The sequence below is a fragment of the Bufo bufo genome, chromosome 4 (genome assembly GCF_905171765.1).
Source record: "Bufo bufo chromosome 4, aBufBuf1.1, whole genome shotgun sequence".
Classification (NCBI taxonomy): domain Eukaryota; kingdom Metazoa; phylum Chordata; class Amphibia; order Anura; family Bufonidae; genus Bufo; species Bufo bufo.
Window position 1 is genome coordinate 555,130,688 of NC_053392.1, and position 26,036 is coordinate 555,156,723.

The following is a 26,036-nucleotide window of genomic DNA, read 5'->3' on the forward strand; positions in this document are numbered from 1 at the left end:
TGAGCACTCCGTAGATTGCGTGGGTCAATGCAAAGAAAAAAATATTTTTTCCAAAGTTTTTTCATTATTAAAACACAAGAAAACCTATATAAATGTGTTTCTGCTGTAATTGTACTGACCCAGAGAATAAAGGGCACAGGTCAGTTTTACCACATAGTGAAACAAAATCCATAAAACTGTGGCAGAATTACGTTTCTTTTTCCCCCCATCCCATTTGGATTTTTATATATATATATATATATATATATATATATATATATATATATATACACATACATATGCAATATTAAATAGTGCAATTCGAAAGTACAACTTGGCTATGTGAACGGAAAAATAAAAAAAGTTACGGGTCCGGGAAAGCCAGGAGTAGAAAAACAAAAATGGAAAATGACCCGGTCCTGAAAGGGTTAAATACATAAATCATAAATTTTACTGAATCTTTTCCCATAAAACGATCACTCTGCTCAGCTCCTCCTGCTCTATAACATGCTGCCTGCACATTGCACTGCATTTCGTGGTGACAGGTCCTCCTTAAGGCTGGGTTCAGACCTGAGCGTTCGGGATGTCGGGCTCTGTATGCGCGATTCTACGGGCGTCTGACATACGCGGCTCCGGAACAAGCGAACGCCTATTGTCGCGCGTTCCCGCTAAGTCTATGTACGGGAACGCGCGACAAGACGCCCCAAAGAAGCTCAAGAACTTTTTTGAGCGTCGGGCGTTTTACAGCGCGATCGTACGCGCTGTAAAACGCTCAGGTGAGAACCCTTCCCATAGGGAAACATTGGTTCTTGCCTGTTGAGCGTTTTACAGCGCGTAGGAACGCGCTGTAAAACGCTCAGGTCTGAACCCAGCCTAAGGCATATGGATGTCATTTTGTCTCCAGATACAAGATGGCAAAATGTAAGCAGCCCACGTATAGCAAAATGTTCTGCACAGGAATGGGCATTGAGACATTAACAAGAGAAATTAATTAAAAAAAACAACAAACAAAAAAATTAATGTAAAAATGCGAAAACCATTACTTCTATACTGATATAGCTTGAGGTTATATAGGTCCAAAGCCTGATGCTGTTCTACCCAGAAATTCTGATGACAAGACCTGTAGAGATTTTTATTAGGTGTAAGAATGGTCACCCAGAACTTGTGGACTCCAGTTACCATCGACATTAATGTCACACATTTCCTCTATTCAAGTAGATACTGAGCTATTCAAGTAGATATCTACTAAATGTAGATACTGAGGTTAATGGTGATTTGGAGAAACACAAGGTCTCAATGACACTGAGGTAAAAAAGATAAGTATTTTTTAAATTTAAGCTGCCAATTTGGGCATAAAAAAGGTGGTGTTCTAGCCCCCCTATTTTAAAGCCTTGAAAAAGGTTCAGATATATGGGGCCAAAACATTGCCTTTCTATGCACAAGATTGGCTTGAATAAAGAACACTTTCTTTTATGTGGATGTTGTCGCCTATGAATGATGTTTTGTTTGAGACAACAATGGAACATCCTCAAGAGAACTTGGAGTGGGTTCTGGCCTAACAATATTTGGAAGGTCTTTATAAATGTTTTTAGCACTTTTTCCATGAATTTATGGTTTAAGACAAAAGTCGTGAAAAAAATCTTTAAGATGAGATTGCATATGGTAAACGGGACAGTTCTCAAGACATTTAAAGAACACTGTGTAAAGTATCCAATGTTGCCTATGGTAGGAGTTGAGTTGGTTTAGGACCATGTTAATACAGCAACTCTTAAACGGGTTCTCCGGGAATTAAGAAAATGAAAATACTTAAAAATTACTTTAGTATAAATATATTCGCAAATACATTTCATTAGCTATAATAATTTATTTTGGCTATGGAGCAATCATTAGGAGAAATAAAATGGCCGCCGTCCTATTAGTACAAACAAAACCTGTCCTAATCACACAGCAGGACAAGTTACTTTACAACACTGAGGTAAAGAGCTGCTCATCTCATCTCTGTCTACTTGTCAGGGATTATGATCCTGAATACAGATTATAAGATCTTCAGATGAATCTCTGTAGGAATGGAGTTCATGAGGAGACATGAAGTAAAGAGAGGACTGACATGACAGTCTGTGGTAATGGAGACTGCATACAAGTGCTGCTGCTCATTATCTACAACCCCACTATCCTCTCTGTACTTCATGTCTCCTAATGAACTCCATTCCTACAGAGATTTATCTGAAGATCATATTAAACTGTATTCAGGATCATAATCCCTGAAAAGTAAGAGAGGAAGATGGCGCAGCAATTTAACTTGTCCTCCTGTGTAATTAGGACAGGTTTCGTGTGGACTATTTCTCCTAATGATTGCTCCCCGGACAAAACGAGCGATTATAACTAATGAAAGGTATTTGGTAATACATTTATAATGACATAATATGTATGTTCGCATCATGCTAAGGAAAGGTGACATCAGGAAAGCACTGGTCCTAGAAAGGGCTGTAGGCCAAGCAAGCACTCTGCACTTCTTCATTCTACAAGAAGAATTATTAAGATCTGGACAAAAAAAAAAACTGTAAAAAAATAAATAAATAAATAAAAGTCCAGCGATGAAGACGCTCTAGTAGAAAGGGTCTGCATAAAAAACAATTGAGGAATTGATTTCGCTTGTGTGCCGTGGACTTAAAGGGGTTCTATGGGAATTAAGAAAATGATTAACAGTTTGCAAGGCTGAAAAAAGACATCTGTACATCCAATTAAGCCTATCATCTGGCAAAGTTAAAGGGGTTTTCTGAGACTTTCTGGCGACCTATCTTCTGGATACATCATCAGTATCTGATCGGTGGGGGGTCTGTAACCTGGGACCCTCGTCATTCAGCTAATTAAGAAGGCACTAGCGCCGCGGTAGTCTCTCAGCTCCCCAGGCACAGTGCCGTCCATTTGATATCGGATGCGCTTGGTATCTCAGCCCCATTCACTTGATTGGGGCTGAGTTGCGCCTAGGCCATGTGACCGATGAACGTGATGTCACATGGCCTAGGCACAGCTGTGAGAAGGATGTGGTGCTACTGCAAGCACTGGTACCTTCTCAAACAGCTCATCGGCGGGGTTCCTGGGTGTGATACTAATGATCTACCCAGGAGATAGATCAGTATAAAAGTCTTGGAAAACCCCTTTAATCCAGAGAAAGGCAAAAAAACATTAAGAAGAAGCCAATGTTCCTCATTTTATGTTAATAAAATTCAGACGCTCAAGTCTCAACCACCAAATGTTCGGCTTAGAAATAGACATAGTAAAACCAACGCTCCAGATCCACAGCCGTGATTAAATTATCAGGTACAGATAACTGGCGGCACCTGACTAAAAGAAACAAGGCAGTATTCTGTTTTTCAAAATGGCTCCTCAAAGGGAAGCTTCACCAGAAAATGGTATCCAGACTCTCCACAATGTAAATATATCTAAAATATCTATATCTCTCCACCTCCCCCATACATACACACAATTAATTTACTCTTTCCCTTATCCAGGGAAGAATCACACAGAGACGTAGGAGATGTATAAACGAGAGACACATAATCCTTTCGCTCACCTCCAGATGTCTTTGCTCTTTCTTTCAACTTTTCTGCAGATGCCTCATTGTAACTGGGAAGTTCTGACATCTTCACTCCAGATCGAGCTTCTGCTATGAGCTGACGTGCTCGCTCTCTCAGCTGCCGGCGTCTCTCTTCATCTTGCTGCTGGAAAATATTGAACAGTTTTGCCAGCTTAGTAATTGACAAAAATGCAATTTTCATTCTCGTTCTGATGGGGCTGATAGCAAATAGCCTACCCCGCTATGTATGTTCCCTATGCTCCACGTGCTATTTCCTGTGCCAGAAAAGACAACACATCCAAACCTCCTTAGCTGTCAAAGGCCCCCGATGGGTAAAATGGTAGATATACACTGTACAAGATGGCGTCCTGAAGTATACATTCTCTACAGTGGTGTGATGCACAACTGGGACTATTTTCTTCATTTTCTTAATTACACACGGGTTATTCAAGGTTGATAAACACACGATGGACATCTGGTACTGGGTACTGCTCAATAACCCAGCTACTGTAGATCTGCACCTCCTTACACACTTAGCGGGTGTGTAAGTCAGTTTTGCAGGAGTCTGCACTGCCGTAATTTGCACCAAATTTATTAAATGCCACACGCTGTTTGAGGAGTTTAGTGTATCTTCAAGTATAACACGTCTGTCTTCTACCAGGAAATGTTGTATATTGCTAGGATGGAAGAGATTTCTTCAGAAGCGTATGAGAAGTCCACCAAATATATCAAGATTTGGTTGAAATGGGTGGCTTTGCAGGAATCGCTGGACTTTCACTCCTTACTTATTGTTTAAGTGCAGTGGTTTATCATGGACAGAGTTTAGCCCTAGAGAGATACCTCGGCTGAGAATATTACTTCCTCAATTCGCCCCCCCCCCTTTTTTTCTTCTTCTTTCCTTTCTCCCCTTCGCTCTTTCCTTCTCTCTCTCTTCCTCTCCCTTTCTGTTTTCCTTATCCATCTTCCTTCTTTTAATTTATCTAGTAATGTATATGTTATGCTGCATATGTTGGTGACTATGAACAGTGGATCATTCCTACTGTACGTCCTATGTAATACACACCTGCATTTGTAGACTTGATTTTCTAATACCTCTTGTGAGGATTACATTTTATATGATGATATAATGTTTAAAATGTTTTAAAAAAAAGTGTTTAAACATAACACTTCTGTCTTCAGATGATACTCCATTTTCTATGTCACCTCTTTACTCGAGCAAGACTGTGGGGGGGAGATTTATCAAGACTGGCGTTTCCGTATGTCTTCATCCCTGGTGCGCCGGAGTAAGATGCACCTAATTTATTAAGAGTGAGATGGCCTTTAATAAATTAGGCACATCTCTGCCGCTCCATGCGCCAGGGGATGGCGTAGACTTGAGGTATGACAAGTTATACTAAATCCAATGGGCCATGATAGACTCCACCTCTTCCGTACCACTTTTCTGACCATTTTAGAAAAGTGGCGAGGAGCTCAGAAAGTCACAAATTCTGGTGCAAATATGGCATTTGCCATATTGTTTAACTTTTTTTGCGCCACAATAAAGCTGTAAAACTTTAATAAATGTCCCCCCGTGACTTTTTAAAACATGTCAGTTGAAAAACCTGGCTTAACTGAGCCCGACAGGAGAACCATGCCAATTTTTCAATCCACTTTTCAAAACTGGAGTAAATGGTGTAAAAAGGTAAAATGTGGCAAACATTTGCATAAATAAACCCAAACAGTGGCAACCCACTATTTTGCTGATTTTTGAAGCCAAAATTCTGGAGTGTATGGGTTCCGAAATTCTCCCCTTAGTACTTTGCTGTTAGGTCTCCATTACTTTCTTATGGCAACAATAGTGTAGCATGCTTTAACAAAATACAGATGACTGACTAAAAGCTCAGTGGGGGGTTAAAAAAACATGACTGATCTACCGAATGGATCATTACAGATTTTGTGAAAAAAATAAAAATAAAGCTCTGTTCATATTACTATTGTTCTTTACTCTGTATAGAGTATAACGTCTCCTCGTGGCTGCCCCCATACAGTATAACGTCTCCTCGTGGCTGCCCCCATACAGTATAACGTCTCCTTGTGGCTGCCCCCATACAGTATAACGTCTCCTTGTGGCTGCCCCCATACAGTATAACGTCTCCTTGTGGCTGCCCCCCATACAGTATAACGTCCCCTTGTGGCTGCCCCCATACAGTACAACGTCTCCTCGTGGCTGCCCCCATACAGTATAACGTCTCCTCGTGGCCGCCCCCATACAGTTGTGGCCCCCATACAGTTTAACGTCTCCTCGTGGCTGCCCCCATACAGTATAACATCTCCTCGTGGCTGCCCCCATACAGTTTAATGTCTCCTTGTGGCTGCCCCCATACAGTTTAACGTCTCCTTGTGGCTGCCCCCATACAGTATAACGTCTCCTTGTGGCTGCCCCCATACAGTATAACGTCTCCTTGTGGCTGCCCCCATACAGTATAACGTCTCCTTGTGGCTGCCCCCATACAGTATAACGTCTCCTTGTAGCCGCCCCATACAGTATAATGTCTCCTTGTGACCCCCATAGAGTATAATGTCTCCTTGTGGCCAAGTGGTTTTTTCTTTTAAATGGGTATTTCTCGCGATATATATCGTTATCACGATAAATTTCTTAATATCGTTATCGTGGGAATATTTTTGATATCGCCCAACCCTAGGCAGGGCTAGCAGTACCGTAGTGCAGCAGAACATACTGCCCCAGCAGAACCAAATACCACAGTGCAGCATTAAATAATGTTTTCCACTGTATCACTGCGCTGAGGATGCTGATACAGTTGAATTAAAGAGGGCACCTGTGGATGCTGGCCAGAGGCATAGGTACCTGATGATCCTAGCAGTAATTATTGTTTAGAGCATCAGATCATTATGTGCCCAGCCAGCGGCTGTGAGGGGGTCTTGGGCGGCCCCCTAGGCATCGACCCACTGGGAAATTTCCTGTAGGTTCTATGGCCAGTCCGCCCGTTTGCCCCATTGGGAAGATAAGTCGCTGCCAGAGGGTATGGCAGCAACTTTTCCCTTCTCAACATCAAGAAAATATGCATTTCTATGGTGGCGTCGGGAGGAATAGCTGTTGGCTGAACAACCCAACAACTATCACAAGTGTATGACCATCTTAAGTTGGATTGTGACAACTGGCTTAAGCTGGCGGCTGGTCGAACACTCAGTCGGCTAAGAGTTATCTTTCCCAAACCTCCAAAAGACGTGCACGCTCAGTTGAGCAGAGCATGCATGGGTTCTCTATGGGTACAAAGCTGCTGGCAGACTCCCTTAAGAACAAATGACCCATGCATGTTGAAATCTAAATGCCTGGAAGATGTTAGGGAAGAAAAGGGAGGTCACCATACACATTAGATGGTCAACCGGTCTAGCCGAAATCGGCAAGTTCCACCGATATAACTCTCGTGTTCTAGTGTGAATGGGGAAGCAGCTGTACGGCTGCGGGGCTGAGTCTATTACGTCCAGCAGTAATTGGGAGGTGCGGTCACTTTATGGAAACCTCACATTACATGACAACAGATGCCCATCAAAAACTCCTGTCTTCCTTCACCAATTTCCAGGCAGAGAAACCTGAAATATCCCACACCCGTAAGTGCCTGCCATTTAAGCTAAAAACCCATTAATAAACAAGCACAAGATACTAATTAGGTACATTGCTGACATTTCCATGCAAATTGTTTGTTTGTAGCTATTTACCAGCCATTGTTCTCGGCACAATGGAAAAAAATGCAAATGAATGAATCAAAATGCAACCCTAATGGGACTCTCTGTTTATAACCATTAGCCCAGAGGTGTGCAGTAATTCAATCCTCAAGCAGCAAGATTTAGCCTCATTAACAGCCAGCATGGGAAGGTTACAACTCATAAAACCCTACAGTAAACAAAGTGTATGGACACAGCACAATATCTTGAGCCTGATTGACAGGATTCGGGTTCCCTATCAGATTGCCTCGATTTACTTCTCCGCTAACACAGACTCAATTTTGCACAGGCCCCTGTGAGCGGTCTTACATTTGCATTATTTGCTTTCACACACCTCAATTTCCCCGAAGACAGAGAATTAAAGGGAAAAATGTTATTTGTTGAGGAGACACATTAAGAATAAAGGATCGAAAGCTTTTGTCCCTGCTTTCATATTCAGAGAGCACATAGCAAATACATAGCACTAAACTCCGAAATTAAAGCCAAGAGACATCTACTTATTTCTGCCCGTTTGATCATATTCATTGACATGGATGCAAGACATGGTAGATGGTGGCCATTTTCCAAAACAGATACGTAGTGCACAATGTGTCTAAAACACAAACAGCGTGTAGTTTGGCAATGCTGTCCCACAAGGGGCTCCGAGACGGATTACGACTCTATTCAGCTTGGGTAAGATACTGTCTCTCCTTAAAGAGACCAGCCCTGTACGGAGACTTACTGGAAGTGCTCCATGGTATGGAGACTTATTGGTAAGGCTACTTTCACACTCGCGTTTTGTGCAGATCGGCCATGGACAATACAACCGCCTGCATCCGTTCAGAACTGTATTACCTGTAACAGAGCCAAGACGGATCCGTTTGTATTATCTGTAACATAGCCAAGACGGATCCGTTTGTATTATCTGTAACATAGCCAAGACGGATCCGTTTGTATTATCTGTAACATAGCCAAGACGGATCCGTTTGTATTATCTGTAACATAGCCAAGACGGATCCGTTTGTATTAGGGGTGCACCGAAAATATCGGCCGAAAATGGGCCTAATCCATTTCGGCCGATATTGGTACATATCGGCAGAAAATATGGGGTTTGGGATTTGTGGGATTTGTCACCCGCGCCGGGCGGGCGGTTTACTTTAAGTCACTGCATCTTTATTTTACCTTACAATCGTGACGCTCCAGTAACAACAATGCAGGCAGAGCGGAGGGCGGCGTAACGTCACTTACTCACGTGACGCGCCTGCTCCGCCTCCTTCATTCATAAAGTGGGCGGAGCAGGTGCATCACGTGAGTAAGTGACGTTACGCCGCCCTCCGCTCTGCCTGCAGAGTTGTTACTGGAGCGTCACGATTGTAAGGTAAAATAAAGATGCAGTGAGTGATTAGTCTGCTGTGAGCAGCAGGGCCGGGGCTGTTATGGGTAGGGGGATCGGTCTATGGCACTGCTATGGGGAGGGGGGATCTGTGCACTGTTATGGGGAAAGGGGATCTGTGCACTGTTATGGGGAAAGGGATCTGTGCACTGTTTTGGGGAAAGGGATCTGTGCACTGTTATGGGAGGGGGGATCTGTGCACTGTTATGGGGAAAGGGATCTGTGCACTGTTATGGGAGGGGGGATCTGTGCACTGTTTTGGGGAAAGGGATCTGTGCACTGTTATGGGAGGGGGGATCTGTGCACTGTTATGGGGAAAGGGATCTGTGCACTGTTATGCCCATAACAGTGCACATATCCCCCCTCCATAACAGCGCCACCCACAGATGAATTTCATTCATGAAAAATAATTATTAATAAAATCATTAAAAAAAAAGTATTTTAAAAGTATTTGGGCAAAAAGGCAGTTTCGGTTTTCGGTCAAGGGCATCCTGAATTTTCAGTTTCGGACCAGAATTTTCATTTCGGTGCACCCCTAGTTTGTATTATCTTTAACATAGCCAAGACGGATCCGTTTGTATTATCTGTAACATAGCCAAGACGGATCCGTTTGTATTATCTTTAACATAGCCAAGATGGATCCGTTTGTATTATCTTTAACATAGCCAAGACGGATCCGTTTGTATTATCTTTAACATAGCCAAGACGGATCCGTTTGTATTATCTTTAACATAGCCAAGATGGATCCGTTTGTATTATCTTTAACATAGCCAAGACGGATCCGTTTGTATTATCTTTAACATAGCCAAGATGGATCCGTTTGTATTATCTTTAACATAGCCAAGACGGATCAGTCTTGAACACCATTGAAAGTCAATGAAGGACAGATCAGTTTTCTATTGTGCCAGATTGTGTCAGTGAAAACGGATCCGTCCCCATTGACTTACATTGTGTGTCAGAACGGATCCATTTGGCTCAGTTTCATCAGACGGACACCAAAACGCTGCAAGCAGCGTTTTGGTGTCCGCCTCCAAAGCGGAATGGAGACTGAACAGATGCATTCTGAGCGGATCCTTTTCCATTCAGAATGCATTAGAATGCAAACTGATCAGTTTTGGACCGCTTCTGAGAGCCCTGAACGGATCTCACAAACGGAAAGCCAAAACGCGAGTGTGAAAGTGGACTAATCCTCCATGGAAAAGATTATGCAAAGAGGTATCTCCCAAGAAAGACAACCATCTCGCTAGCGCCACCTTGTGGAAATGGCTCCCTTTGAGTCAAAATTTGACGTTTTAATAATATCCATCTACCTCTTTGTATATTGTTCTCCCATGGATCACTGCCAGAGCCCTTAAAGGGGTTATCCAACCCCTATAATGACCTCCTCGAATTCCCAGGTCCCTCTTACTGGTCATACTTACCCCGCTCCCCGGCACCTGCCTCGCTTCTGATGCCCACCCGGTCGACGCTGCATTTCCCCGTTGCGCGGTTTAAAACATCCAGCGACGGTTGGGGGCTCAGCCAATAGCAGGCCGTAATGGGAACAAGCCTCCTATTGGAACGAGTAACACACAGCCTACTAGGTTTCCTATGCAGCTGAACACAGTAAAGTATACGGACTGGTATACAGTACATGAATAATACATTCTGTGAAGTCATTGACAAGTTATAGCACAGTGTCACAAATTACCGCAAAGTCATAGTTCATAGAATAAACACTGGTATCGTATCCCCTTAGGTGACAGATTGCAACCTCTGCAACCCTTATAGAGAGGACCCTGCCTGAAAGGTTATAATTAAAGGGGTTACACCAGGATTAATGTAAAAAATGAAAATCAGACATCATATAGTACATGACAATATCTTTCGAACAAAGCTAGAACCAGCCCTGTACCTCACATGGATCCAGAGAACTCCAAATTCTCTATTCCAATTGCTCTGCTACATAATCTTAAAATGGTACTTTCACTTTAGCAAGAGGCATTTATTAGGTAGACAAAGTTAATACAAGGCACTTACTAATGTATTGTGATGGTCCATATTGCTTCCTTTGCTGGCTAGACTAATTTTTACATCACATTATACACTGCTCATTTCCATGGTTACGACCACCCTTCAATCCAGGAGCGGTGGTCGTGCTTGCACACTATGGAAAAAAGCACTGGCCTCCTGCGGGATCATGGGAGCACATAGGTCAGTGCTTTTTCCTATAGTATGCCAGCACGGCCCTATAGAGAATCCCAGAGAATGTGCCAGACCAGACAGCTGGTAGAAAGTGCGGCTTCAATCTGGACTCCTAGTCATGTGAACGTTGATGATGATGGTGTTCCCTGCGAGTACAGTTGATAGGCGAGGACTAATTTTTTTTTAAAGTTGAGCCAATGAAGAAGAACCTTTTATCTTCCCTCAGGTCTGAAATGTAGAGGTCGTGTACAAGTATGCAGGAGAGGTTACAGCTGATGGTGCAGCCACACCATCTATTAGAGATCCACTCTCCCATAAGTCTCTTTTAATCAAAAGTGGGCTAATCCTAGTACAAAAGGAAAGGCAAACATCCCCAAACATTACTTTATAGACATTCTATCTCAACTTCTGAGTAAAAAAAACCCAGCCGATCTCCCAATGCTAGCGTGAAGGCATCATTAGCAACAACATGTGACTACAAATTCAAAATGTAAATTATTATTATTTTTTTTTAAAAACGTCATGCCCTATTTTTAAATGTAAATTACATGTCCAGCTAAAAGCCCAATGCACATGACCATATCCGTTTTGCAGTCCACAAATCGCATATTCGCAAAATATCTGTGTGCGGAATGCATTCTATTTGTGGACCCATTGTTTTCGATGGGTCCATATTTTGCGGAACATACAGATGTGGAAAGCACACAGATGGCTTTCCGCATTCTTATGTTCGTTCTGCGAAATGATAGAATGTGTCCCATACTTCTTCACAAAATGCAGACCGCAGACCCACTGAAGTCAATGGGTGCGCAAAAAAATGCAGATGCAACATGGACCGCATCTGTATTGTGCAGATCTGCGGAATGACAAATGGATACGGTCGTGTGCATGGGGCCTGAAAAAGGAGACATGAGATATTTAAAAAAAAGAAAACGTTTGTCAATTTTGGATTTGTATTTACGTTGTTGCTAATGATGCTTTACGCTAACATGCGCTCCGCATTTTGCGAACAAGTATAGGGCCTATTCTAAGATTCTGCCTAACAGACATAAGGATGCGGAAAGCATACAGATCATCCGTGTGCTTTCCGCATCGATATGTCCATTCCGCAAAAAGACTATTGGGGGGGGGGGGGGGGGGAAATTAATTAAGACCAGCGTTTTAGATGGTGGCCTTAATACCCCTTTGCGCTGGCTGCACCTAGGTTAAGAAGAAAAAAAACTTTGTGGCACTCTGTTGTTGATACGCTACTGGAAGTCGGGTTCCCACCCCGTTTCGTCAAGAAGAATATTAACTCCAGTTTGTGCGGTGTAATAGATTTCATTTAGCTAGAAATGCGGCATATCATATACGTGACGTTTCGGCCACAATCCGGCCTTCATCAGACTGGTGCCGCTGGACAGACTTCTCGGATAGCGGGCGTTATATGGAAATCGCAGAAGACATCTGCTTTGTGAGTAAAGTTACGCGCAAGTTAACTCACAAAGCAGGTGTCTTCTGCAATTTCCATATAACGCCCGCTATCCGAGCAGTCTGTCCAGCGGCACCAGTCTGATGAAGGCCGGATTGTGGCCGAAACGTCACGCATATGATATGCCGCATTTCTAATTAAATGAAATCTATTACACCGCACAAACTGGAGTTAATATTCTTCTTGCACCTAGGTTAAGACAGGCGCCGGCCTCTATATAACTTTAGCGCATCCAACGCCAATCTAAATCTACGCCAGCTCCCTTGCTGGAGTAGATTTAGACCCTTTTGTACACATAAGAGGCGTAGAAAATGATAAATGAGACGAGCCTTTCCCCGTCACTCCCCCTTTTTTTTAGACCTGGCGTCAGAGGTGAAAAGTCACAGATTGCGGGGGCAATCTGCGCCAGATACACGGCAAAAATTGGTGTATATCCGATAATAAATGACCCCGTGTCCGAAAAATGAGAACCACAGACCCATTGAAAACAAAATAAAATGCAGACAGCACATGGACCGCATCTGTATTTTGCGGATCCGCGATTTTCGGACCACAAGACGGATACGGTTGTGTTCATGAGGCCTTAAGCTGAACATGGTTTTTAGATTTTAAAACTTTCATCTTCCTTCGCTGCTCCTATCTGAAAACCCATCTTGTCCAGAGAACCGGTCTTGTACTCCAAGCTCCTCACACACTGTACAAGACATCAGAGAGAACCGCATATAGACGTAATTACGTCCCACATGGGCCTCATTTTCTGCCATTAACATTCAGAGGAATACTTTCATACAATTATTATAAAAACTACCAAATCTACCAGATGACTGAACAGCTGTGGAAAAAAAACCTCATCCATTTAAAGGACAAACTCTTGAAGATTAAGTAATGCTGTTTTCCTAGTTTCCTCCCCAGAAATAAAAATGTATTGGAATGCAATTTTTATATTTCACAGTTCACCGAGGGCTCAGCAAGCTTTCTTTCCTCTGCTTCAATGGTGCTCCTTTTAATTTTACCCTCCTTAGTCCTAGTAATTAAAAGTGATCAGCAGTGGCTTCCCAAAGGATTTAAGACAAGTGACCCCCCCCCCTTCCTAGAATTGTGCTTTTCAGGGGGAAAAAAAGAGCAGAAAGAGGATTCAGAGTTTCATTTCACAGGGACAAGAATATGATGGATTTCCAATCCCCAACTTTATCCAATTGTTCCTTGAACAGCCTTTATATCTTAAGAAAGCTATAAAAATGGACACCAGTGGGGGGTGCTTTTGTACTTCCCGCTAATGCCGCTGAGTGACAACTTTGGTATGGATCTTGAAAGCTAAATCTTAATATCATGCTCAATGTGCATCTGTGTAAACACACAGAACACCAGCTATATCCACGTCTGCAGAGAACAACAAAAGATGACACATTACATAGTACAATTAACAAAAAGATAAAAGAAAGAACAAAAACTAAATTCTAGACTTGTTTCTTCCCCTTAACATTACCAAAATATAAAACCGTTGTAAAACGCATTTTTGACAAAATACTGAATTCCTTAAAATAAAATTCAAATTAATTACTTTTGAATTATTAAAGAACAACCCCACAAATAGGTTTTAAGGAAATGAATTTAAAGAGAAGGAAAACAGTAATTTTAAATAGTATGAATGTCTTTTTTTTTATTTTTTTTATTAGCCTTGACCTGAAACGGTTTTCCTAAACAGGAAGTGTCAGTTTACAATTTGGGTCAGATTAAAAAAATCTTACATTATTTGTTAGAAAAAAATACAAATTTATTTTCAGTGAATTAAACCTAGAACACGTCAACCGGCTCATATATAGTGATATAAAGATAAAATAAAAAAATAGCATAAACATATTTTTTTTTGTATTGCTAAGACAATATTAAGGGTCTTTCTAACATTACACACAAAGAATTATTATCTGGATGTTAACCACATTTGGTAATTGGACATATACAATTTTCTCACTGCGTAGTGGATATTCATATTCTCCCCCCCCCCCCCCCCCCCTAGATTTTATGAGATTCGGTGAAAGTTCAATGCTTACATGGTAAATGAAAACATGCATTAGATTTAGTATTGAGTTAATATATTTTTGTAAAACAATATTGTGTTTTATGATTTAAAATAGCTTTAAAAAAAACAAACACTGAAGTTAATATCTTTACATTTTTCTAAAACGTAATCATACTGACATCTGAAAAAATAAAAATAAAATAAAAAAATTGCCTAAAAAGTCAATGTGGATAAACAATATAAGGAGTCCTGTTATATGACAGAAAAAATATAAAAATTTGGTTAAAGGGACGTTAAGCTCAAGAAATAAGTTAAATAATTAATATATATATTTTAAGTAACAAAAGTTCCAAGCAGTTAGATGACTTATTATTTATTTGAAAATCAAGAAATATAGATATGTACAGTAAACTGCTCACTTATTGCTCGAAAGTCCAGTTGTAATAAAAGTGAATGCGCGCTTTGCCATCATTAAAAGTCAAATGTGCTACTTATAGGGTTGCTATCGCCATGTCCCCTTTGGATGGAGTTTTGGAAGGAGTGGATAGTAAAAAGTTGTTCAAGAGAACTATATAGAATAAGGGGCTTAAAATAGAAACCTACAACATTTCTGTCAATGTACTGGATATGAAAGATGTATTGACACATGGTTCAAAATGAGCATGTGCCCGCTATACCAATATTCAATAAATTAACTGAAAAACTGCAACCGACTCTGGTAAGCTGTACAGCACTTAGGGGGTCATTAACAAACAGATATACACCACTTTTTGGCGTATATCTGTTAAAGATTGTGGGGCAAAGGTTATTTGCGCTGCAATCTGCGACTTTTCCCCCACTCACACCAGGTCTAAAAAAGGGGGCGTGGGCGTGGAAAAAGGATGGCCAGCAAGCTCGTCTCATTTATCATTTTCTACGTCTGTTTTAGGTTTAGAAAATGGTCTAAATCTACGCCAGCATCTGTAAAGTTAGTTACGTGCAGGCCAGAGCCTCTACATAACTTAGTTGGATGAACCGCCAGCGCAGGAGGGACGAAGAGCGGCATCTACGGTAAATCCCCAATCTTCATAAATGTCCCCCTAAGTCTACAGGTCCACTAGTACTAACTTACCTGCAATCACATGGGAGTCTCATCTGCTGGTTTCACACAGAGTTTTTTTTGTTGTTGCCGTTTTTGAACCAAAGCCAGACGTGGATCCAGCAGGAAGGAGAAGTAAAACGCCTTCCTTTATATTTTTCCTTCTTTTTGAATCCACTTCTGGCTTTCGCTCAAAAAAACTGCATGAAAAATTGCCACAAAAGCTGCAGATTATTATTTTTTTTTATCTCAAGTATGAAACCCTATATCTTTCTATGATGAAAAAAATAATAATTTCTGTAAAGAAATTAGTGGATAAAATAGGCATCAAAATATTGTCAAGGAACTGTCTTAAAGATGACCTTTCATGGGTCCAAACATTATAAACTAAGTATCAGGATACCTAGGGCATAGTGCAGAGATCGAACTGCACTTATTATTTTTTCTGGGCGCCGCTCCGTTCGCCCGCTGTGGCCCCCGTTTTATTCTCCCGCCTGGTATGCTAATTTTAGCATCGGAACAATGAGGAGGAGACTGAGTCTTTCTCCGTGGGCGTCTCCTTTTCCCTGGCTGTAGCGCTGTCCAATCGCAGCAGAGAGCGTCACAGCCAGGGAGAAGGTGAGGTTTTTTTCTCTCCCTGGCTGTGATGCTCTCTGCTGTGATTGAATCGCGGCACAGCAAGGGAGAAGGAGACGCCCATTGGGAAACCCTGGCGTCTCCTCCTCGCTGTACCGATGCTCAGTATTAACATACTGAGCGGGGAAACACAGCAGGGCGCAGGAGCGATATTTTAAAAAAATCTGGCAGGGTGGCAGCATAAGCAGATAGTGCCAGAATTGGGAAGAGATAACAGAGGGAGAGGCATGGGATTTTTTTTTTTATTATCCTCCTTTTCTCCCTCTTCTCTCTTTGTTATTTGTATTTTCTTTTCTTTACTGGTTATATTTGCATCCAGAGGTACCCCTGGTGTGTGTATAGGGTTCTCCATTGTCTATTGTCTCCCCCTCTGGATCCTGTATAATTCTTATTACACAATTGTGATGAATACGTTTAGATGTCGTTGTATGTCTTATCCTTAAAATTCTAAAGCGGAACACTTTACTATTGTGCAACTTTAACATATTATTCATGTATTAGGCTAGTTTCACATTTTGAGACAAGAGATCCGGCAGGCTGTTCCGGCAGAGAACAGCCTGCCAGAGCTCTCTGGATCTGGCATTACCAGATGGTACTAGTATGCCCGTCGGACTCCTTAACTATGATGAGGTCTGGCGGAGATCTGGCCACTAACTGGCAAATCTGCTGAGAATCGGCCGCGTCGGTAATTCTGGATCCAGAGTGCTCCGGCAGACTGTTCTTGCTGCAAATGTGAAACTAGATTTACTTGCAGACATGTTTTTGTCACTTTGTATATTTGATGAAAATTAATAAAGTGAAAGATAAAAAAAAAACTAAAAAAATCTTATGAAAATGCCTTATTGTTCCTTTTGATCAGTCAATTCACACTGGTCAGAGGCTGACTGTAGACGTTCTTCAATGGGTTTACTAAAAAGTAGTCTAGAATCATGTCTTCCACCCGGATCTCTGCTTCTATGTTCTACTGTAGAAGAAGCTAGAAAGATCTTCACCCATATCTTTGCAAGCAGCACTTTTCTGTTTGGTGTTCCTTTAAGAAGAGACCCCTTCCTCACACTAATGCTGGAAACGGCGTAAGTCGCTGACTATTGTCATATATCAAGCAGGTATGTCTTACAAAGAAAGATATTAATGCCACTAGTGCCCTATAACAAGCAATAATTCACGGATACTGATGAACAGTGAAAGTATCTGTGAAAAGAAACATATAATTCATCCTCAAGGCTGATTATAGGCCAGACAAAAATTGTCTATGGTATGTTCCGATTACATAGTGTATGGGAACAAAAAATTGACTGCTGCCCCCCCTCCTTTTTTCATCACTAGACAGGAAGCAAGGCACTGTTATTAGCTATTCAGAGCGAAAGAGATTTCGATGCCTGTCCAGAGGCGAGGATTACCGAAATGTACCCATTCACTTGCTTCTGAGCAGAGGATAGAAGAAAAAAAAATAAGAAAAATTAAACTACAAGTCCCCCTTTCAAAGACAGGACAGGAAAAGTTTTCCCCAGCGAGATAGGACGGCTGTTGTTTGAGAAAATGGGATTTGGGAGGAAACAGTGGAACTGTTTAGCAGCTCTTTTCATATTGTGTCTTGAAAAAAAAAAAAAACACAAAAAAAAACAAACAAAAAAACTTTTGCCTTCCCTATGCTGGCTGACAATATAAGCAGACAGGCCTGCAGAAGGTCACACCTGCTCATTTCACCAGGGATGCCCTAAACTTATGCCACACAAAAGAAAATGGGGGAAGGGAAGAAAAAAAAAATCTGCCTTTCTGTTAAAATAAAAGGGGAAGTAAAATCTTGCTCAAATACGTCCCATCTGCTCAGATTAAATCAATGATTACTCTTGGGGCCACGTGTATGTTTTCAGTCAAAGGTTTGCAGTGACGATAGGAGGCAAGCGAGCAGGTGGGAGCTTTGCATAACTAGCAGGTGACCTGCTCCAGAACAACTCCTGGTACATTGGGAGGGACACTTACAAAATTAGGCTGAGTTCACACGGGCGTGACGGATTTGTTCAGGATGCATCCCGGGTGTACTGCGGCAAACCCGCGCGAGTAGGTACCCAATTGCAGTCAGTTTTGACTGCGATTGCGTTCCGTTGTTCAGTTTTTATTGCGCGCGTGCAATGCGTTTTGCACGCGCGTGATAAAAAACTGACTGTGGTACCCAGACCCGAACTTCTTCACTAAAGTTCAGGTTTGGGTTCGGTGTTGTGTAGATGTTATTATTTTCCCTTATAACATGGTTATAAGGGAAAATAATAGCATTCTTCAATACAGAATGCTTAGTAGGTGGTCAATTGAGGGTTAAAAAATAAAAATTAATTAACTCACCTTCTCCTCTTGATCGCTATTTTCCCTTATAACATGGTTATAAGGGAAAATAATAGCATTCTTTAATACAGAATGCTTAGTAGGTGGTCAATTGAGGGTTAAAAAATAAAAATTAATTAACTCACCTTCTCCTCTTGATCGCGAAGCTGCCGGTCTCTTCTTACTTCTTTAATCATGAGCTGCCGGCTAAAGGACCTGTGGTGACGCCAGATCACATGGTCCAATCACATGGTCCATCACCACGGTGATGGACCATGTGATTGGACCATGTGATGTGATGTCACCACAGGTCCTTTAGCCGGCAGCTCATGATTAAAGAAGTAAGAAGAGACCGGCAGCTACGTGATCAAGAGGAGAAGGTGGGTTAATTATTTTTTTGTTTTTAACCCTCAATTGACCACCTTCTAAGCATTCTGTATTAAAGAATGCTATTATTTTCCCTTATAACCATGTTATAAGGGAAAATAATATTTCACCGCTCATGTGCACAGCCCCATAGAAGTAAATGGGTCCGGATTCAGTGCGGGTGCAATGCGTTCACCTCACGCATTGCACCCGCGTGGAAATCTCGCCCGTGTGAACTCAGCCTTAGTGATGAGGAAAGATAGCCCAGCCAATTGGGTCTTTGCTTTTAGGCTCAAAACCACAAATTTCTTAGCGAGGATCTCAATGGATTCAAGGTGCAGCACTACCCTGAACTGTACAAGACTCTTTATTGGTTATGCATTGTTTTCACAACTCCTCTGGCCCCCAATACACATACAGGCTGGGCTAGTTTGCACGTGTTGTCAACAGGGAGAAAGGATAAGCTGCTGCTAGACACCTCTGACGGTGACTTAAAGGGGGTCTTCCAGAAGTAAGATACTGATGACTTATCAATATCTGATCGTGTTGGTCCAACTCCCGGAACCCCTGCTGATCAGCTGTTTGGAGAGCACTGCAGCCTACTCACAGTATACCAAGCACAGCACTGTTCATTCTACAGTGACTGCACTGGGTATTGCGGGCCTATCCACTTGAATGAGACGGCCCTTTCACACTTGCGTTCTTTTCTTCCGGCACAGAGTTCCGTCGTCGGGGCTCTATGCCGGAAGACTCCTGATAAGTTTTATCCTAATGCATTCTGAATGGAGAGAAATCCATTCAGGATGCATCAGGATGTCTTCAGTTCCGAAACGGAACGTTTTTTGGCCGGAGAAAATACTGCAGCATGCTGCGCTTTTTGCTCCGGCCAAAAATCCTGAACACGTGCCGCAAGGCCGGATCCGGAATTAATGCCCATTGAAAGGCATTAATCCGGATCCGGCCTTAAGCTAAACGTCGTTTCGGCGCATCGCCGGATCCGACATTTAGCTTTTTCTGAATGGTTACCATGGCTGCCAAGACGCTAAAGTCCTGGCAGCCATGGTAAAGTGTAGTGGGGAGCGGGGGAGCAGTATACTTACCGTCCGTGCGGCTCCCGGGGCGCTCCAGAGTGACGTCAGGGCGCCCCACGCGCATGGATGACGTGATCACATGGACACGTCATCCATGCGCATGGGGCGCTCTGACGTCATTCTGGAGCGCCCCGGGAGCCGCACGGACTGTAAGTATACTGCTCCCCCGCTCCCCACTACTACTATGGCAGCCAGGACTTTAGTAGCGTCCTGGCTGCCATAGTAACACTGAACGCATTTTGAAGACGGATCCGTCTTCAAATGCTTTCAGTACACTTGCGTTTTTCCGGATCCGGCATGTAATTCCGGCAAATGGAGTACACGCCGGATCCGGACAGCGCAAGTGTGAAAGAGCCCTTAGCTGCGCAAAGGCCATGTGACCAATGAGAGAGAAATCATTGGCTTAGGAAGGGCGAGGGAGTTGATCATAGGGAAGCTGGGAGTGGAACCCCACAGATCAGAGATTGATGACCTATCCTGAGGTTAGGTCATCAATCTTCTGCTCCCGAAAAAGCCTAAAAAATATAACTTTTGTACATACCACCTTTATTCATGGAAAATGTATATAGGAAGTCATTTATCAAAGACTAGAGTTTTACTCTGGTCTTAAGACATCCCATGCGCTGCCAGAGGATGCACTTAATTTATGATGGTCCATTCACACAACCGTAACCGTTTTTGCGGTTTGCAAATTTCAAATCCACAAAACACGGATACCGGCCGTGTGCATTCTGCGGGTAGGATCGTCTTTCTCCTTTGTAGAAATGCCTATTCTTGTCCGCAATTACAGACAAGAATAGGACGTGTTCTATCTTTTTTGTGGGGCCACGAAACGGAAGTACAAGTGTGCTATTAGCATCTTTTGCGGCCCTCATTTCAATGGTTGCAGACAGAAATCTATAGTCCTCTCAATACACCCTAAATTAGATGTATTCTCCACAGGTTTGTGTGCCTAGATTAAAATCTACTGTAGACCCTGACTGGAGTAGACTTCAATTGTTATTTACACCAGGAAATTGACGTAAATGTTTTTGAATTTTCTGAGGCTGATGGCCCTGCCTTTGCCATACCACCCCACCATTCCCTCGCTTTGAGGGTGGAGTAAAAATACTGTGTGGACCTAAATTTAGGAGCACTGGTTTTTAAAACCTCACAAAACTTTCACCTTTTTAGACTAAAAACTGCTGTAGGGAGTCCTAAAAGAATAACCGCCATAAATAACATTACATAGCAATTATACTTATATGTACTAACATACATGTACCCATTGACATTGATAGAAGAGGTCTGATAAATTAAAAGAGTTGGGCAGGAGTAGAAAAACTTGGTGGATTACTTCCAAAAACAGCACGAGACCACAACCACCACCCATGGACAGGTGCACTGTGGTTTCTGGAAGATCAAATCCTCTAAAAATAATCTCTTTAAATGTTGCTAAACTGGTCGTCTTGGTGACCACATTTTCTGTCCACTCTTAAAAGGACTGTTCAGGAGAAAAAAAAACATCTATTTTCCCCCAAAAAACACATGGGATTTGTCTGGTATTGCAGTTCAGTCCAGTTCACCAGAATAGTGATGAACTTCAATAGCAGATAAATCCCATGCTGTTTTTGAAAAGAAAAGCAGATCCTTTCCTAATTCTAGAAGACCTCTTGTCACATATGAGCAATCTGAGAGAAACGTATTGTTGTTAGGCAGTGTATCCCTTAGCAACAGGTCTTTTCAGGTGAGAGATGAATTAGCACTATGTGGATAGGGGGGGGCTGCAGTCAGCCCATGTATTTAGTTCTTCATCTTAACATGCGTGGTTATCCAGATTCTGCTCTTCACGACTTGGACACGTTGGAAACACGAAGAAAGGCCTGATGAACCAAAGACTGGTTGAGGTGGGTCACCGCTATGGACAGGGCCTGGCTTAGTAAGCCTTTCCTTGCATTTCCCATGTGTAGAGCCAGAACAGTGGGGAAAAGACCAGTGACGGCATGACAGCAGTGGGGGGTCATTTTTTTTGACAGTTTTAAAAATTTTTACCTTGGGAAAACCTTATCTACGGTTTATAGCAAAAAATAAAATAAATCCATGTAATATATTGCAGGAACCCTATTCTGAGATAAATTGCTTCAGTGTCTAGGACAATGCTCAACTTGGCGGCATGAGGGGATGGAGTCCATCACCTGGTCTTCCATGTACGGTTCCTCAGCTTGTCTGACTGCTCTTCTGTGGCAGGCAAGAGGTTATACGCTTGTTGGCTCCTTCGAGCCAGCCTGACAAATATGCTGCCAGTCATGCACTTGTATCAAGCTGGAAAGTCAGTGTGAGCCTAGGAGTAGCCAGTCACACTGGCACCTAGTCATGCAGAAGGAGATAGATTTGTCATGACAGGCTCATTATTCAATGTAAAAAAACAGTTTAGCGACCCTTAATCCGGTACAAATACATCTTTCTCCTAAAGGTCTATTGCTGGAAGGAACCTGTAGAAATAACCAGAAGTGTCAGATGGTTCGAAAAGAAGATTTCACACAAAATGGCCCCACAATAGTCCTCTGGGATCATTCTGGGGCATTATTGTCTGATGCGACAGCTCAAAAGTACAACGATTGTATTCAGACACTAACTCCAAGTAAAACTAGGAATTAGAGTAACATAGTGAACCTTGAAAAAGCCTTCCGCAGACAGTAAAACTTGTTTAATGTGGGTTTACAATTTTTTTTTATTTTTGGGAACCTCATGGGATAAGGGGCATACATGTACAGCTATTTCTGTACAGCTAATTACATGTTATGATTTAAACCCTATGCATAGCTTGAGCATCTGTCACCAGGATTAACCTCATTACACCAGGCACAATGCCTGGTAGGGTATCCCCAGCTCAGTAAAACGATACCTTCCTCCCCGGATCCATTGCAACATTATGGAGAAATTTTACTGCTTAAACCTATGCAAATGAGGTCTTAAGCCTGGGCGGGCCCTAGCTAATCTACTCTGAAGCGCTGGACACTCCCCCTTTACTTGCTTGACATGACTAGGAGAGGCGACTCTTGGTTTAATAGGGTTGGTCCTGGTGACAGATGCTCTTAAAGGTTCTGTAAAATAAGTTTGAAGTACTAATTCTTTACTAATTCATTTTTATATATAGAAATTAGATAAAGAGCTCCAAATACAGTGCAAAGATCTAGAGTTAAAGGAATTATGAACTAAAAAAAACACACACAAGAAATTAAAAAAAATACCCCAGCACATTCTCCCTTCTCATCACTTTCTTTGACTGCGACATGAACTGCGTTTTGCGAACAACACGCGGCCATGTGAGAGCAGACTTTTTCTTACTACTAATTCATCTCATATTACAACTAAGAAAAATATAAAAAATTCTTCTGTGTCCCAGGAGTCCTCCTCACTGTCCTGTATTAAGCCCCAACCCTCTTCCACTGTCTCAGGCAACCACCAGTCAAGCTTGAAATGGATCAGCAGGTTGACCCCTGTGTTGTCTTCAGGATTTCTACGAGACTGTTTCCGGACCATGAAGAAAGGTTACAGACTGAGCAACTATAGGTATGCTGCTACCCCAACGTGTGTTTTGGAGACACCTTCATCCGGGATTAGCAGAATACATCCTAAAGATGGCACCATGACGAAGTGTCAAGTGGGATGCAAAATGGCCGCCGTGCCGTTCCATGTGAAGCAACCTGCTCTCCTGCACCCATGTGTATATGCACTTTTTTTTCTGGATTTGAAACTTCAATAAAAGCCTGTCATGGATTTTACTGGTGATAGCCATACATATACTCTTTTCCCTACTTGTTCTGAACATATGCGATCCTTTGGTGGTATGGAGATCAAACTTTATTATTTCTTGACTACAAATCTAATAATGGAAAGAAAATTGGGGTGTGTGGAGGGTGTAGTGCCGATTATATATTTTTTTCTCTCTCCGCTATTTTGTTAGAGTTTCATGTTACGTTGCTGAAAATATATAGGGTTTTTTCCTGTTTTCAGTCCAACAACTCATGTTTTGAGGACTTCCTCATAGGGGCTGTCCCACGACAACCTCTTTTTTACTTTTACGATCCCTCAGTCAAGTCATAATTTTCCAACAATCCTTCTAAAAGTGAATGGGAGTGACGGAAAACACTATGGAGGCCATTTATCATTAACTGTACGCCAGAAAAGCAGTGCCAAAAAGCCACCCCCCTGTGGCAACATTTTAAAACTTTTTGGATGTTTTCAGCCCCACTTGCCACTTTTCCAAAATTCATAGCCGGCCTAGGACATTTATTATAATCTATGCCAGGAAACTACTGCAGCTTACAGTAGACCTGAAGTGTACACCAGCTATCTTGCTGGTGTAGATTTCAGTTCCATCGCAAGGACCTGCACAGATGTGCCAAAATTATTAAGAAACGTGCTCCTCCTAATAATTGTGCCACATTGGAAGTCAGCAGGTGGAGTTTACAACTATCTCTCATCTCTATGGAGGGGGGGGGGGGGGGGGGGGGGCAAATTCTCTTCGTGCTCTCAGATGAAGAACTGGAATATGGTCCTTCCTTACTTATTTGTATTACTTGTTGTCATGGGACAAACCCTTTAATACTCTATATCCAATCACTGCCACAGTAATAGAGATTACTGGGGTATTTGAGGACAAGCATTTTGGAAACACTGCCCTAACTATAATATACAAGTATGAGTAATCACAGGTACCGACTGAGGAAGGGGCTGCTGTACCCCAAAACGCGTATGGTTAATAGACAGTGTGGGACGACATAAGGAAGATATTTACAACTACAATCGGACGCTGTACAAGTTTGAAAACCCCGCCTGGAATTGAAAGTCATCTGACCATCCAGCGAAACCACGTGGGACGCCACAAACAGGTCCTGGAAGGTCAGAGCTATAAAGAACATTGCAAAGCAACATCCAGTAACATAGGGAACTTCCGATAGAAAAGACCGGATCCACAGGTCCTTGCAGCTCACAGTAGAGCAGTCGCATTTTCGAAGGACAAGCAGCCTATAGGAGGGGTAAAGTACCTTATAACTAACGCTAAAGTACTTTTGTGAACCATAAAACCAATACGAACTCTTTGGCTCCACATTGGTGATCACTATATGAACTACTAAGGACATTGAAATAATATGGACTCTGGAGACTTAATATAAGGGTTCAGTATAGTGATTTCTAGGAGGTTATACGTGTATGTGTGTGTTTTTAGAGTATTTTATGCTATTTTATTTGCAAATTTTATACAACATGTTGTAAGTGTGATATAAATAATATTTTTAGACACCATTTTCTATCTCTGTCTGTTTGATGCCCGATATTGAGTGACGCCCAACATTATTTCAAATTTTGCATTCTATCAGCAACAGGGAGTGCTGTGTGGCAGTGCACCTATTCCATTTGTAATCAGTGAGTGAGCCACCAAACTTTGATCCTAATCACAGGTACCGACAACTATTATATGGTAGTCACAATGTATAACTGCACATAATCAGCCTTAAAAGGGGTTATCCGGGAATCTATACTGATGACTTCAAGTCAATGGGGCTGAGCTGCTGTACAATGTACAGCGCTGTGCTTGGAAACCTGCCGGGAGCCCGCAGTGAACACCATAGCTCCGGTGAGAGCATGGCGGCTCCCTGAAACAGCTGATCTGTGTGAGACCTATCCAGAGAAAAGGCCATCATTATCAATTCCTGGATAACCCCCTTTAAGGAGGTATTCCAGTTTCAGCAAATAAATGTTACTCTTTTCTTAATGAAAAATTATACTGACACACTGGGGGAGTCAGAATGGGAAAGAATTGTGGATAAATGTGCACCAAACCCTACTTTTGTAATTGCATGTAATTAAAAATTTAGTATAGCCACTCAAGTTATTCAATGAATTCTAGCTGTATAGCGCCACCTGTTTGCGCTTTTTCTAATTTCTCTGTCCACTTCACTGAGGTGGACGCACCTGCTCAGTTTCACCCTTCAAATGTCACCAGCTGCAATAGAAAGAACATGCCCCCTAATAATGGACCTGGCCCTGAGCTGCTAGCAGAGCAACTGGAGCAATAAATGGGGAGATCTGTGGATCCATGCGAGGTACAGGGCTGGTTCTAGCTTCGTGTCATAGAGAGTGGTTGTCATGTACTATATGATGTATTATTTTCACTTAAAATAATAAAGGACTGTATACTCACTAGTTTGGTTTCCACGGCTCCAGCGGTGATGGA

At 42.2% G+C, this 26,036-nt stretch overlaps 1 protein-coding gene across 1 annotated transcript in view; it reads right to left on the reverse strand.

Annotated features, from left to right (window-relative positions):
• The window catches only part of EHBP1 (EH domain binding protein 1), a 411,889-nt gene that overhangs the window by 112,608 nt on the left and 273,245 nt on the right, over positions 1 to 26,036 (reverse strand). Inside the window, 1 exon segment of the mRNA XM_040430136.1 lies at positions 3,554 to 3,701. Within this exon segment, the coding sequence (XP_040286070.1) occupies positions 3,554 to 3,701 (148 nt within the window).